We start from the raw sequence: 17,035 nt of genomic DNA, 5'->3' as shown, positions 1-17,035 counted from the left end.
AAAAAGCAAAATAGAAACTATTTTAGATGATGTTAAATACTAAGAAAAAATAAAACTAGGGAGTAAAGTATGGGGTAAGGGCAGGGTAAGGTTGCAATGTTAAATAGAGTGGGCAGAGGAAGGTCTCACTTAGAAATATAAAAACAAGATCCGAAAGAAGAAAGGGAGTAGGTCATGTGCATACATAAAGGAAATCACTCCATTTAAGGGAAGACTAAGTGAAAAAGCCTTGGGGCTGGAGCTTGTCAGGTCTATTTGAAGAACAGCAAAGAGGTAGGTTTCAAGTGTAGTGAGTGGAGAAAAGAGTAGGAGGAAATGAGAGCAGAGTGGTAAGATAGGGTCAGATCACATCAGTCCCTGTAGACTACTATGAGGACTTGGGGTCTGAGTCTGAATCAGATGGGGGCATTGCGAGGTAATAAGTAGGGGAGATACATGATACAATTTACCTTTTAACATGATTGCTCCGGCAGCAAGTGGAAAATAGTCTAAGAGTGTGGGGGACAAGCATGGGAGTGGGGAGAATAGTCAAAGAGCTATTGCAGTAGTATAAGACTTGGACAAGGCAGAGGGCAGTGGAGGTGGTGAGAAGTGGATAAGTTCTGGGTATATTTTGAAAGATAAACCGGATAGAATTGCTAATGGAGCAAATATGGGGAGGGAGAGAAAGAGAGGTATTAAGGAAGATGACTGTTTGACCTGATCATTTCTAGTTGCTAGTGGGTTTTTTTTATGACTAGGAATTGCTTTGCAATAATTTTTCTGCATCTACTCATGATAATATGGTATTATTTAATTTCTTAATGTGGTGGATTACATTATTACATTATTTTTTTTTTATTTTTTAAAAATTTTTTTTTTCAACGTTTATTTATTTTTGGGACAGAGAGAGACAGAGCATGAACGGGGGAGGGGCAGAGAGAGAGGGAGACACAGAATCGGAAACAGGCTCCAGGCTCTGAGCCATCAGCCCAGAGCCCGACGCGGGGCTCGAACTCCCGGACCGCGAGATCGTGACCTGGCTGAAGTCGGACGCTTAACCGACTGCGCCACCCAGGCGCCCCACATTATTACATTATTTAATTTTTATTATGCTAAGTGAACTTTGTATTACTAAGGAGAGGACATCTTGGCTACCTTTTTCCATGCTCTCTATCCTCTTTATTCCTTCATTTTTATGGAATTTACAATAATTTAAAGCCATATTTTTTCCTACTTAGCTTTAAAAATGTATTACCAACAACATATCTTCTGCCAAATAGGCTTTCAGGAACAAGTATGGGGGACTTAACTACCATTTAAAACATTGTTCCTACAGGTAAATGGCCTTTGAATTTTCCACAGCTTGTTTCCTAGTGAACTTTAGAAACTAAAGTATTCTGATATTGGGAAAAATATATATTTACAAATAGAGATTCTCAGAACCCTCTGTTTCCAGCACAATTTTCTAAAACCTCCATTTTCAGTAGAGTACAAGCTAGGACACTTGGTCTCTGACTTATGTGTGAATAATCATGCAGTGATGTTTCTTTTTAAGGTATCCTCACCTGAGTCCCAAGAACAAGGAGTCCTTTGATGTGGGCTGTAACCTCTTTGCCAAGTTTTCTGCATACATTAAGAATACACAAAAAGAAGCAAATAAGAGTAAGATACCTTTATTTAAATTTCTATTTCTCTCACACATTTGCTGACTCCCACAGTCTCACTCAGCTAACATGGGATTTTCCTGAATATGTAATATATGTTGGGGAATGCACTCTTCCTCTGATTTTTTTCTTTTCTCCTTTGAAATTCCTTTCCATGAAATTTTATTAAATTTAGAGCCCAAGATTCAATATAGCAATTACTAACTTGGCTCAATTAGAGCATTGACATGCTAGGAGTTAACTAACTGCAGGACTGTATTTTTTAGCCCCCCCCCCCCAACTTTTCCTGTGTGCCTTTAAGGTTTCTTAAACTATAGCATCTACTATCTCCCATGACCATTCTTGAATGGGTTTACTGTATTCTGAGTCATAAGAGCTATTAGTTTCTGATTCCACTTTCTGACTTTTCTGTGTTTAGTAATAACATATGTGACTTTTTCTTTCTTTGACTCTCCTTCCAATGCTCCTCAAGAAGAGTCAAAGAGCATTTGATTAAACACCTGATTCTGTCTTATCAGTGGGTAGTTGAGTTCTAGTTAACTATTTAGATTTTGAAGGGCCAGTGTAAGCAATGTGTATAGATAGAGATGTCTAAATGTGTGAAAAGCTTATGTAAAATGTAGTCATGAAGACAAAACGTTTATTAGTAACCTTCTGACTTCTTTGCCTCAGATTTTGAAAAATCTCTGCTCAGAGAATTTAAACGTCTGGATGACTACTTAAACACCCCGCTTCTGGATGAAATTGATCCAGACAGTGCTGAGGAACTCACAGTTTCCAGAAGATTGTTCTTGGATGGGGACCAGCTGACACTGGCTGACTGCAGCTTGTTACCCAAACTGAACATTATTAAAGTAAGCCTTTGTAGGGCATACTGAATGGTTTGGGAGGGGGTTGGGAGTTGCCAGCATGAAACACAGTGACTATTTAGTGTGAGATTGTTATATGATGGCTTTGTCATCATTATACATGGTATATATCTCCTTTTTCTCCTTAGGAAAAAAAAATCCATAGTGATCTCCTCTGGGAACCATAAAAATTTGTTTCTTTCTTCCCAAATCAGAAGGTGCTTTCCACTGGCTTATCTATAAAACAAGAGTAAGGAGTACTTGGGTGGCTCAGTCAGCTGAGCATCTAACTCTTGATTTTGGCTCAGGTCAAGATCTCATGGTTCCTGAGTTCAAGTCCCGCATGGGGCTCTGTGCTGACAGTGCAAAGCTTGCTTGGGAGTCTCTCTCTCTCTCTCTCTCTCTCTCTGTCCCATGCTTGCATGCATGCTCTCTCAAAATAAATAAATAAACTTTGGGGCGCCTGGGTGGCGCAGTCGGTTAAGCGTCCGACTTCAGCCAGGTCACGATCTCGCGGTCCGTGAGTTCGAGCCCCGCGTCGGGCTCTGGGCTGATGGCTCGGAGCCTGGAGCCTGTTTCCGATTCTGTGTCTCCCTCTCTCTCTGCCCCTCCCCCGTTCATGCTCTGTCTCTCTCTGTCCCAAAAATAAATAAACGTTAAAAAAAAATTTAAAAATAAACTTAAAAAAACAAGGGTAATATTACCCATTTCATAGAATTGTTGATTAAATTAAAGCATGTAGAATGCTTAGAACAGTGTCATAACAAATGATAAATAATGTGAGCTACTAGTAATATCATGATGACTTAATCATTGATTTAATAAATTCTTATTGAACAGAACTTATTCTGTCTCAGGTCCTATGCCAAACACACAGAATACATAAAGAAATAAGACATAGTTGGGACCCTAAGCAAACTTAGTCTAGTGGAGAAATTCTTCTGATAATCGCAGCATAAATTTAAATATGATTACACAAATATAGCTTTGTCTACATTTGTAAAAAAAAACTTTAAAGTAGTAAGTGCAAGATTATTTTTGTGCAGATAACATGTCCTTAATGATCTTGACTCTTGAAATATGTTTCTCCACACTAAGCATGTCATTGATGCCTTTTATTACCGTTTTTTCCCAAAACCCTAGGTTGCTGCCAAGAAATACCGTGACTTTGACATTCCAGCAGAATTCTCAGGAGTCTGGCGCTATCTTCACAATGCCTATGCCCGTGAAGAATTTATCCACACATGTCCTGAAGACAAAGAAATTGAAAACACCTATGCAAGTGTGGCTAAACAGAAGAGTTAAGGCAACTCTTTCCGTAGAAAAAGCCCTCTTTTCACTTGTCATAAAGGTTTCTGGAAATAAGAATATGGAAAATACTGTTTCCTCTATTCAACTCTCATGAAAAGAATGCTGTATTTTCTGTATCTGGCCAGTCCAAACTATCTTCCCACTATGTATTTTAAAGTTCTTTATATTTTCACTTACTTTTCTTTATTTCTATGGCATAAGCACTGCAATATTAAATGACATGGAAAGCATCAAGATCTTTTGCTATTTAATTGAATTCCTAGAATGCATTATGTGTAAGCTCAACAGACGGCTGAACTTACAAATGACATAAGTAGAGCCACAATCTTAAACTCCTGAGTTTATTTTCTGGTATGAATAATAAAATCAGAGAGTGAGTATATCAGAAAGGCAAATCCTAAATGAATTCTTTTAAAAATCAGCTCTAAATACAGATCAAGACCAACTGGTATTAGAATGGCATTAAACATTTAGAAATATGACTGTGTCATAGTCAGAGATGGGAATATGACCTTTATGACCAGATTATATTGTTAAATGAGCAAGCATTCATTAGATACAACATAATAATAATTTTTAAAAGACTAACAACAAATATATGGTAAAGTTACAAAGTAAATCAGATCTTTTATTCAATAGAAATGAGAAAAAAACTAGGAAATTTGACCAAAAGGTCTTGTTGCTGTCCATAAAAGGAGAAGGAAAGCTATGCTTAAAGGATAGTCACAAATATTTGTACAGAATTTAAAATGCTCTATTACTATATGTACTCAAATTTACATGTTAAAATAAAATCACTCAAACCTGAAAACAAAACCTGAACTTAACTCAGTCCTTCAAAGGAGAAACTAAGTACAGCCTCAAAAAAGGAAGACCATAGATCAACAGAACAGAAAATCCAGAAATAAACCTACAACTATATGGTCAATTAATCTTCAACAAAGCAGCAAAGAATATCCAATTGGAAAGAAGCAGTCTCTTTAACAAATGATGTTAGAAAAACTGCACAGAAACATGCAAAAATGGAAACTTGGCCACTTTCTTCACTATACAAAAAATAAATTCAAAATGGAATACATACCTAAATATAAAACCTGAAACCATAAACATCCTAAAGAGAAAACACAGGCCATAGCAACTCTTTTCTAGATATCCCTCCTGAGGCAAGGGAAACAAAAACAAAAAGTAAACTATTGGGACTTCATCAAAATAAGAAACTTCTGCACAGTGAAGGAAACAGTCAACAAATCTAAAAGCCAACTGATGGATTGGGAGAAGATATTTGCAAATGACAGATCCAATAAAGGGTTAGTATCCAAAATACATAAAGAACTTACAAAACTGAACATCCAAAAAACAAATAATCCTGTTAATAAGTGGGCAGGTGACATGACATTTTTCCAAAGAAGACATCCGGATGGCCAACAGGTACATAAAAAGAGGCTCAACATCACTCATCATCAGGGAACTACAAATCAAAACCAGAATGGGATACCACCTCACACCTGTCAGAATGGCTAAAATTAACAACTTAGGAAACAACAGATGTTGGCGAGGATGTGGAGAAAGGGGAACCCTCTTACACTGTTAGTGGGAATGCAAACTGGTGCAGCTGCTCTGTAAAACAGTATGGAGATTCCTCAAAAAAGTTAAAAAGAGAACTACCCTAGGATACAGCAATTACACTACTAGGTGTTTTACCCAAAATACCTAATTCACAAAATACCTAATTTACAAAAATACTAATTCAAAGGGATTCGTGCACCCCTATGTTTATAGCAGCATTATCAGCAATAGCCAAAGTATGGAAAGAGCCCAAATGTCCATCAACTAATGAATGGATAAAGATGGTGTGTGTGTGTGTGTGTGTGTGTGTGTGTGTGTGTGTGTGTGTAATGGAATATTATCCATAAAAAAGAATGAAATCTTGCCAATTGCAACCACATGGGTGGAGCTAGAGTATTATGCTAAGTGAAATAAGTCAGAGAAAGACAAATACCATATGATTTCACTCACAATGTGGAATTTAAGAAACAAAATAAATGAGAAAAGGGGAAAAGAGAGAGAGAGAGAGAGAGAGAGAGAGAGAGAAACCAAGAAACACTCTTACTATATAGAACAAATTGATGGTTGCCAGAGGGTAGGTGGTTGGGGAGATGGGTGAAATAGGTGATGGGGATTAAAGAGTGCACTTGTTGTTATGAGCCCTAGGTGATGCATGGAAGTGTTGAATCACTATATTGGACACCTGAAACTCATATAACATTCCATGTTAACTAACCAGAATTAAAATTAAAATATAAAAAACAATACTGCTATTTATGAGAAAGAAGGAGATAAATGTGAGAAAGAAGGAGATAAATGTATTATACCCAGTGTCTGGGGATAGGTTTTTTTAAATATATAAGTCACAACCTAAGACCACCTCCAAGATCTGCTTTGTGATCAGCAAGGGTGAGAGGGTCTTAAGCTATTCAGCTGAGGAAAATGATACCTTGACATCTCAGCAAAGTAGGTGATGATTGATCTGGTTTTCATAAATTAGAAAACTTTTTTAAAAGACTAATTAGACGTCCAGGTTGATGAAGACAACAGTGGCTGCCTTGGTTTGTGTCTCCCAATGTTTCCTCCAAAGTCAATACAGAATAACAAAAATAAATTTTAAATGGCACTAAAACCACATGGGAAGCATAACTTAAAGCAGAAAAATTTCCAAACCTCAATATAACTAAGTTTAAAAGAAGAAAAAAAATACCAAATCTCAAGAAGTACTCTCTCACATCCATGCTGCACCACAAACTCTTATAGTGAGCAAGGACAGGCTGATAAAAACTGTAGGAAATGAGGGAGTTTGTCATGGGCTTAGGATTAATCTGAAGTCACTGAAAGAAAGATTAAGTCTCCCTCAAGTATAAAAATATTTTTTTAATGTCCTAGTAGGCCAGAACAAGGAAGAAGCTTTCAAGTGTGCATAATTTTAGGTAGCAATCTTCAAAAGGCATGGCTTCTAAGAAAGAAATACAAGACATAAAAAGAAGTGAGCAGTAACTTTTGGTGAATCTATAGAGTTGTTATAAAAAAAATCAGAAAACAAGATTCAACACACAACTGATAAACATCTCATTACAGAAAACAACTATGAAGAAAAAAAAAAACCCTGCAAGACAACATTCCAAACTGAATTAAATACATTTGGGGATATGAAAAAAAAACCCATCTGGATTCAGACTTTCAAAAAATCAAGACAAAAAAATCAAAGAGAAAATTGATCAAACTAGAAAATAAATGGAAGAAAGACAAAATAATCTCAGATGTGAAGATAAATTTAAAGATTCCAAAGGAAAAACAGACTCAAGAAAATTTAATAAGGTGCATTGAAAAAGACAGAAAAATGAGAGAATTAAAATAAAACAAAGAAGAAAGTAAAAAGGCTCAGAAAGAAATCAGTGAATTGAAGGAGAAGCAAAGAAGGAATAGCAATTGTGTCACTGGAATTACTGGGGAAGAAGAAACAATGGAACAATGGAACAAAGTTAATATTTAAAATATTTAAACCTATAATCCAAGAAAAATTTCCAAAGTGGAAGACTTCAGTCTATACATTCAAAGTTCCCACTAGATTCCTGGGAAAATATAACAAAATGATCAACTCTGGGACATATCCTAGTAAAATATTAGATATGGAAGATAAACTAAGTCATCAAAGCCTCTAGGCAAAAAGATGAAATAACTCATGAAGGCAAATTAATTAATCTGACATCAGGCTTTCCAAAAACAACATACAAGGCAAGGCAACAATGAGGCAGCATTTTCAAGAAATTCAATGGAAAAAAAAGTGTGAACCAAGGATTCCATATCCAGAGAAGCTAGTTCCAAATATCACAGTTGTAGAAAAAGAAAAAACTTTAAACAGAACTTGAAAGAGTCTATACCAGTGTGTCCACAAACAACTTTGAAAAGGTAGACATACAGTAGTTATGCAAACATTACTGTTGGGAGAAGCCAGGTTATGGGTAGAAGTATAATTATATATAAATAGGAAGTTTCAAAAAAAGTAGAAGTACAGTTTCTGGTCTCAGAAGGTGACACAGGAATGCCCTGAATTCACACCAAATGACTCGTGTTTGTAGAGAAGCTCCTCCTGAAGAGCTGAGAGCTAACTGAACAAAAGACACAGAGACCACACAGACAATGGCAAGAGAGATGGAGACGTGGCAGTGAAGGGAACCACCACCTCTGATGCTGTGAACTGCAGTGGGGAGGGATAGCACTGAGGGACCAGGAGCAGATATTTCTTCCCTGGGAAACAGAAAAAGAAAAGCCATGGTTTAAAAGGGCAACTAAAGGGGCGCCTGGGTGGCGCAGTCGGTTAAGCGTCCGACTTCAGCCAGGTCACGATCCCGCGGTCCGGGAGTTCGAGCCCCGCGTCGGGCTCTGGGCTGATGGCTCAGAGCCTGGAGCCTGTTTCCGATTCTGTGTCTCCCTCTCTCTCTGCCCCTCCCCCGTTCATGCTCTGTCTCTCTCTGTCCCAAAAATAAATAAACGTTGAAAAAAAAAATAAAAGGGCAACTAAAATATAAAGGAACCAGCCCTAGAACTCCACCAAATGGCAAGGGAGCTGGTGAAACTTTATCTTGGTTATAGGGGTAGGTGAGCTCCACAGTTTACATTCCCCTCCAACTTAAAAGCTCAGACCAGTGCACAGTCTGGACACCCTAACTGGCCTACTGCCTGAGTGAGTCCCTAGTCCCTAGTCCACACCAGCCCCAGCCATCCCACAAAGGCAATCCCTAGCATGGCACATACCAAAACACCCTGGGTCAGTACTCACTGAGCTCCAGCCATGTCACCAAGGCAACACAGGCACAAAGCACCCTGGAACACTCCAGGCCCACACCACTTTGGCTCCAGATGACTTGCTAAGGGCACTCCTGGTGCACAGCACTCTGGGACCTCCCAGCTCACTCCCACTTCTACTCTGAACACCCTCCTTGTACCCGAGGCACAGAACACCCAAGGAACACCCAATTCATGCCCACCAGGGTGCCCCCTGTGCTGAGCACACTGGTACACCCTAGCTTGTACACGCACTTCAACCCTGGCCACCCCACCGTGGCATCCCTAGTATCCCCATCCCATGCTAGCTACAGCTCCAACCAGCTATCCAAAGTCACCAGGCACACACAGTCTACACAGGAGATGATCATTCATAAGACCATTCCTTCAAATTTAGGAGATGTAGTTGTTCTGCCTAATTCATAAAGACAAACACAGAAATCAGGCAAAATGAGGAGGCAGAGGAATATGCTCCAAGTGAAAGAACAAGACAAAACCTCAGCAAAAGAACTAAATGAAATGGCAGTAATAAATCTACCTGATAAAGAGTTCAAAGTAATGGTCATAAAGATACTCACCAGACTGGATGACCTCAGTGAAGATATCAACAAAGAGCCAGAAAATATAAGAAAGAATCAATCATAGCTGAAGAATACTGTAACTGAAATGGAAAATACACTAGAAGTAATCAACAGTAGTTTACAAGATGCAGAAGAATAGTTCAGCAATCTGGAAGACAGGGTAATAGCACCCAAGCTGAACAGAAAAAGGAAAAAAGAATTGTTTTTAATAAGTTAAGGGTTTTCTTAGACAACATAAAGCGAACAAACATTCACATTATAGGTATTTAATCCTAACTAGTCTAAGTATGAGAAACATATCAAACAAATCACAAATGTGTTCTCTTCTAGGAGTTTTATGGTTTCAGGTCGTACATTTAGATCTTCGATTCATTTTGAGTTTACTTTTGTGCATAGTGTAAAAAAATGGTTCAGGTTCATTCTTTTGTATGTCGCTGTCTAGTTTCCACAGCACCACTTATTGAAGATACCACTGTGTTTCTCCCATTGTATATTCCTGTCTCCTTTGTTATAGATTAATTGACCATATTAGTGTGGATTTATTTCTGGACTCTCTATTCTGTTCTATTGATCTATGTATCTATATTTGTGCCAGTACCATACTATTTTGATTACTACAGCTTTGTAATATAACTTGAAATATGGGATTATAATACCTCCAGATTTGTTCTTCTTTTTCAAGATTGCTTTGGCCATTCAGAGTCTTTTGTGGTTCTGTACAAATTTTAAGATTGTTTGTTCTACTTCTGTGAAAAATGCTGCTGGCATTTTGACAGGAAATGCATTAAATCTGTAGATTACTTTGGGTAGCAAGGAAATTTTAACAATATTGTTTCTTCCAATTTATGTGCACAGGATTTCTTTCCATTTGTTTATGTCATCTTACATTTCTTTCATTAATGTTTTATAGTTTTCAGAGTACAGATATCATTCACCTCCTTGGTTAAGTTTATTTCTAAGTATTTTATTATTTTGGTGCAATTGTAAATAGGATTGTTTTCTTAGTTTCTATTGTGGCTACTTCATTATTGGTGTATAGAAATGCAACTGATTTCTGTATATTGATATTTTATCCTGTGACTTTACAAAATTCATTTATAAGTTCTAGTAGTATTTTCATGGAGTATTTAAGGTTTTCTACATATAGTGTCATGTCATCTGCAAATAGTGACAGTTTTACTTCTTCATTACCAATTTGGATGGCTTTTCTTTTTTTTTCTTGTTTGATTGCTGTGGCTAGGACTTCACTAATATAATCCAGTTAGTTACTAAAAAAAAACACAAAAACTAACAATAATGAACTCCAGGGTGGGGTGGAGAACAATACCTAGAGTCATAGCAATATATTCTCTAAAACATCTAGTTTCCAACAAACAATAAAGAAATACAAATTATTTTTTAAGTACCAAAGGGAAATTCTGGAGTTGAACTACAATAATTGAAATAAATAATTCATTACAGAGGCTCAACAGTGGAAGAAAGGATTCAACTGGCAGGAAAGAAAATAGAGAAAAGGGTAAAAAAATGTTCAAAGAAATAAGATAATGTCAGAAAAACAGAGACAAATAGAAAACTCTTAAATGAAACAAGAAAAAAAGGACTACTTTTATTTCTTTAACCATGATTTCTTTTAGTTCTGTGAACATATTCATAATGATTACTTTGAAGTCTTTTCTGTTAAATTTGACATCTGCTTGTAGGCATTTTGTGTTGCCTGATATTTTTATTTGTGTGAATCATACATTTTTTGTTTCTTTGCATGTTTCATAATTGTTTTTAGTGACTAGCCAATTTATATTAATGAAGTCCTACCCTCCCCCTACCCCCCCCCCCCCCCGTGGTAAATGTGGACACACTGAAAGATTTCTGACTGGGAATTGAAGGGGGAGGGATATGCAGCAGTCTGGATTGGAGCCTCCACCTTACTGGTAGGAAAGGGAAAGGGAGGGAGTAGTCTTGGTTCAAATACTACAGACTCTTGCCTTTCTTATATTTTTGTAGATTTTATTGATAGGTGTTTCAGCCACTCTGGAAAACAGTATGGAGGTTCCCAAAAAAGTTAAAAATAGAACTATCCTATGATCCAGCAATTGCACTACTAGGTATTTAAATTTTTTTTAATGTTTATTTTTGAGAGACAGAGAGACAGAGCACTAGCAAGGAAGGGGCAGAGAGAGGGGGAGGGAGACACAGAATCCGAAACAGGCTCCAGGCTCTGAGCTGTCAGCACAGAGCCCAATGTGGGCTCAAACTCATGAACCAAACCATGAGATCATGACCTGAGCCGAAGTTGGACACAACTGACTGAGCCACCCAGGTGCCCCAAGCACTACTAGGTATTTACCCAAAGAATACAAAATACTAATTTGAAGGGATACATGCACACTGGTATTTATAGCAGCATTATCTACCCTAGCCAAACTATGAAAACAGCCCAAGTTCCCTCAACTGATGAATGGATAAAGAAGGTGTGGTATATATACCACACAAACCACACAATATATAATGGAATATTACTCAGCCATAAAAAAGAATGAAATCATGCCATTTGCAATGACATAAATGGAGCTAGAGAGTATTATACGAAGTAAAATAAGTCAGTCAGAGAAACACTAATACCATATGATCTCACTCATATGTAGAATTTAAGAAACAAAACAAATGAGCAAAGGGAAAAAAGAGAGAAAGGCAAACCAAGAAAAAGACTCTTAACTATAGAGACGAAACTGATGGTTACCAGAGAGGAGGTGAGAGGCAGGATGGGTTAAATAGGTGATGGGGAGAGAAGGAGGGGACAAGATGGCAGAGTATCATGGAACTTTTTTTTTTGCCTCTCTTGTCCCTGAAATGCAACTAGATCAACACCAAACTATCTTGCACACCTAGAAAACTGACCTGAAGATTAACACAACAATCTGCACAACTTGAATCACAGAACTTGGCAGGTATGCAGCACAGAGAGGTGAACTGGGGGAGAGAGCAGTCGTGGAAGCTGTTTTTGCTTGTGGAGAGAGGACTGAGACAGGGGGGAGAGTATGGGAAAAGTACTCCTCCCCCCCGAAAGCAGCTGGAGAGAAAGAGAAAGAGTGCACTGAACAAAAAAAGGGAGAAAGGAGAAAGGAGAGGGTTTAAATTCCATTAAGATGCTATAAACAGGGGATTACACAGTCTGAAACTTGGAAGCTCGATACCTGTTGGTGCTCTGGTGGCAAGGGCAAATCCCTGGGAGCAGACAGCAGGGTCTGAGGGGTCCATGGGCCATACGGGGAGAGGTGGTTCCCCTGCTGGGAGGACATTTGATGGAGGCGGTGCAGCCACCCCACAGGCAAAGGTCCCAGCAGACCCCGGAGAACAGCCACATTCACTGGTGCTGGAACAAGGACGTTAAGGGTGAAGCTTGATGCCAGATGTGTGTTGTGATTTTCCATAATCCCTGAAACACTGCTGCTACATGATCCCCCAAATTTTTCTGGGGCCGGCTGGTGCCTGGCTGCAGTCTCTAGGCATTGGCAGCAGCACGGCCTTGAGAACATTCCTGGGAGCAAGCTGGCACCCATCTGCAGTCTCTGGGCATTGGCAGCAGCATGGTATCAAGAATGTTCCTGGGGTCAGGTGGCACCAGGCCATTGCTTGATGAGACCCTCCTCCAGAGGGTCTGAGCGGATCAAAGCCATAGTCCCTCAGAATGAGGGGTAGGGAAGCAGAACCATCTGAGATAAAACTCAGGAGGGAGGTGCCGCCTGGCAGCCTGACAGCTTGGTCACAGACAGTGTAAAAGCGGGGAGTGGACGGAAGCTGGAGACAAAGGAGAACTGCATCATTGCCAGTCAGGGAGAGCACAGAGTTCTGATACCAGCCAGAGACTGGGTAGCTGGCTGATGCCATTTTCACCCCTCCCACACATGCGCATACACGGCTACATGCGCCACAATGATCCACCCCAGTAAGCTAAGCAGCACCGCCTAGTGGAGAATGGAGCGGCTACACCAAGCCCCACCCAACTGGGCCACCAGGCTCTAGAGGAACACCACAAGTCTTTCCACCTGCTTAGTTTACAGACTATAAAGTGCTTCATAGTTTGACTTCTAGGGGAAAATGGTGTAATTTCAATCATATTTCATTCTGTTCACTGGTCCATCTACTCAACTTTTTTTTCTTTTTCTTTTCTTATTCTTGAATACAGAAAGAGAAAAAATTTATTTTTTCTTTTCCCTATTTATAAAAAAAGATTTTTCTTTAATTTTTTTCTACTATATTTTTTTACTTTTGGTAAATTTTTTAAATTCTATTTTACTTTCACCATTTCATTTCATTCTACTTTATTGTATTGATCTTTGTAAATTTTCAAAAGTTTTTCTTTTCTTTTCCTTATTCTTTCTTTTCTCTTCTTTCCCTTTTTTCTCTATCCTATTAAGCTTCTTTCAACAACCAAACCAAAACACATAGGAGCTAGCATCCTTTATTTGATTTTTTATGTTGTTTTTAATTTTTAATTTTAATTTTTTTAATTTTTCATTTTATTAATTCTTTTTCTTCCTTCAAAATGATGAAATGAAAGAATTCACCCCAAAAGAAAGAGCAGGAAGAAATGACAGCCAGGGACTTAATCAACACAGATACAAACAAGATGCCTGAACCAGAATTTAGAATCACAATAATAAAAATAACTAGCTGGGGAATCTCTTTCTGTGTAGATAAAAGAAGTAAAATCTAGTCAGGATGAAATTAAAAATGCTGTAACTGAGCTGCAATCTCAAATGGATGTGACGGCAGCAAGGATGGATGAAGCAGAGCAGCAAACCAGCAATATAGAGGACAAACTTATGGAGAATAACAAAGCAGGAAAAAAGAGGGAAACAAAGGCAAAAGAGCATGACATAAGAATTACAGAACTCAGTGACTCATTAAAAAGGAATAACATCTGAATCATAGAGGTACCAGAAAATGAAGAGAGAGGAAAAGTGGTAGAAGGTTTATGTGAGCAAATCATAGTGGAAAACTTTCCTAACCTGGGGAAAGACATAGACATCAAAATCAAGGAAACACAGAGGATTCCCATTAGATTCAACAAAAACCAACCATCAACAAGGCATATCATAGTCAAATTCACAAAATACTGAGGCAAAGAGAGAATCATGAAAGCAGGAAGGGGAAAAAAGTCCTTAACCTACAAGGGAAGACAGATCAGGTTTGCAGCAGACGTATCCACAGAAACTTGGCAGTCCAGAAGGGAGTGGCAATATGTATTCAATGTGCTGAATCAGAAAAATTGCAGCCAAGAATTCTTTATCCAACAAGGCTGTCATTCAAAATAGAAGGAGAAATAAAAAGTTTCCCAGACAAATAAAAACTAAAGGAGTTTGTGACCACTAAACAAGCCCTGCAAAAAATTTTAAGGGAGACTCTATAAGGGGAGAAAAGACAAAAAGAAAAAAAAATACCAAAAGCAACAAAGACTAGAAAGGACCAGAGAACACCACCAGAAACTCCAACTCTACGGGCAACATAATGGCAATAAATTCCTACTTTTCAGTACTCACTATAAATGTCAATGTACTAAATGCTCCAATCAAAAGACATAGGGTAACAGAATGGATAATAAAACAAGATCCATCTATATGCTGTTTACAAGAGACCCATTTTAGACCTAAAAACACCTTCAGATTGAAAGTAAGGGGATGGAGGGGTGCCTGGATGGCTCAGTTGATTAAGCATCCAACTTTGTCCCAGGTCATGATCTCACAGATTATGGGTTTGAGCCCCACATCCGGCTCTGTACTGATGGCTCAGAGCCTGGAGCCTGCTTTGGATTCTGGGTCTCCCTCTCTCTCTGCCCCTCCCCCACTCACATTCTGTCTCTCCTTCCAAAATAAACTTTAAAAAAAAAAGACAGTAAGGGGGACAGTAAGGGGATGGATAACCATCTATCACGCTAATAGTCACCAAAAGAAAGCCAGAGTAGCCATACTTATATCAGACAATCTAGATTTTAAAATAAAGACTGTAACAGATGAAGAAGGGCATTATATCATAATTAAGGGGTCTATTCACCAAGAAGATCTAATAATTATAAACATTTATGCTCCAAACGTGGAAGAACCCAAACATATAAATCAATTAATCATAAACATACAGAAACTCATTGATGACAATACCATAATAGTAAAGGACTTCAACACCCCACTTACAACAATGAACAGATCATCTAAACAGAAAATCAACCAAGAAACAAAGGCTTTGAATGACACACTAGACAAGATGTATTTAACAGATATATTCATTTCATCCTAAAGCAGCAGAATACACATCCTTCTCCAGTGCACATGGAACATTCTCCAGAATATATCACATACTGGGACACAAATCAGCCTTCAACAGGTACAAAAAGATTGAGATCATATCATGCATATTTTCAGACCACAATACTATGAAACTCGAAATCAAACAAAAGAAAAAATTTGGAAAGATAACAAATACTGGAGACTAAAGAACATCCTACTAAAGAATGAATGGGCTAACCAAGAAGTTAAAGAGGAAATTAAAAAGTACATGGAAGCCAATGAAAATGTTAACACCACAGCCCCAAAGCTCTGGGACACAGCAAAGGTGGTCATAAGAGGGAAGTATATAGCAATCCAGGCCTTCCTAATGAAGGAATAAAGGTTTCAGATACACAACCTAACCTTACACATTAAAGAGCTGAAAAAGAGCAGCAAATAAAGTCAAAAGCCAGCAGAAGATGGGAAATAATAAAGATTAGAGCAGAAATCAATGCTATCGAAACAAACAAACAAAAAAAAAACAACCAGGAGAACAGATCAATGAAACCAGAAATTGGTTCTTTGAAATAATTAACAAAATTGATAAACCCCTAGCCAGTTTGATCAAAAAGAAAAAGGAAAGGACCCAAATAAATAAAATCAAGAATTACAGAGGAGCAATCACAAGCAATACAATACAAACAATAATAAGATAATACAAACAATAATACAAACAATACACAACCAATACAATACAAACAATAATAAGATAATATTATGAACAATTATACGCCCATAAAGTGGGCAATTGGGAAGAAATGGACAAATTCCTAGAAACATATAAACTACCAAAACTGAAACAAGAAGAAATAGAAAATTGTGAACAGACCCATAACCAGTAAAGGAATCAAATTAGTAATCAAAAATCTCCTAAAAAAACAAGTGTCCAGGGCCAGATGGCTTTCCAGGGGAATTCTACCAAACATTTAAAGAAGAGTTAATACCTATTCTTTTGAAGCTGTTTCAAAAAATAGAAATGGAAGGAAAACTTCTAAACTCATTCTATGAAGCCAGCTTTACCTTGATTCCAAAACCAGACAAAAACCCCCACTAAAAACAAAACTGCAGACTAATTTCCCTAATGAACACGGATGCAAAACTTTTCAACAAGATATTAGCCAACCAGATCCAAAAATACATTAAAAGAATTATTCATCACAGCCAAGTGGGATTTATACATGGGATGCAGGGCTGGTTCGATATCTGCAAAACAATCAATGTGATACATCACATCAATAAAAGAAAGGACAAGAACCACATGATCCCCTTAATAGATGCAGAGAAAACATTTGACAAAATACAGAATCCTTTCTTGATAAAAACCCTCAAGAATGTAGGGATAGAAGTATCATACCTCAAGATCATAAAAGCCATATATGAAAGGCCCACCGCTAATACCATCCTCAATGGGGAAAACCTGAGAGCTTTCCCCCTAAGGTCAGGAACACGACAGGGTTGTCCACTCTCACCACTGTTGTTCAACATAGTATTGG

The 17,035-nt window shown here is 38.0% G+C and overlaps 1 protein-coding gene across 1 annotated transcript in view; it reads left to right on the top strand.

Moving 5' to 3' along the window:
* CLIC2 (chloride intracellular channel 2) overlaps positions 1-4,039 on the top strand; it is a 29,790-nt gene extending 25,751 nt beyond the window's left edge. The window contains exons 4-6 of the mRNA XM_030305931.2: positions 1,538-1,644; positions 2,319-2,500; positions 3,638-4,039. Coding sequence (XP_030161791.1) covers positions 1,538-1,644; positions 2,319-2,500; positions 3,638-3,799 — 451 coding nt within the window. The 3' untranslated portion in view covers positions 3,800-4,039. The remainder of the gene's footprint in view (positions 1-1,537; positions 1,645-2,318; positions 2,501-3,637) is intronic.
* Positions 4,040-17,035: the final 12,996 nt, after the last annotated feature.

This window comes from Lynx canadensis, chromosome X (genome assembly GCF_007474595.2).
Source record: "Lynx canadensis isolate LIC74 chromosome X, mLynCan4.pri.v2, whole genome shotgun sequence".
NCBI classification, from domain to species: domain Eukaryota; kingdom Metazoa; phylum Chordata; class Mammalia; order Carnivora; family Felidae; genus Lynx; species Lynx canadensis.
This window is presented reverse-complemented; position numbering and strand designations above follow the sequence as displayed.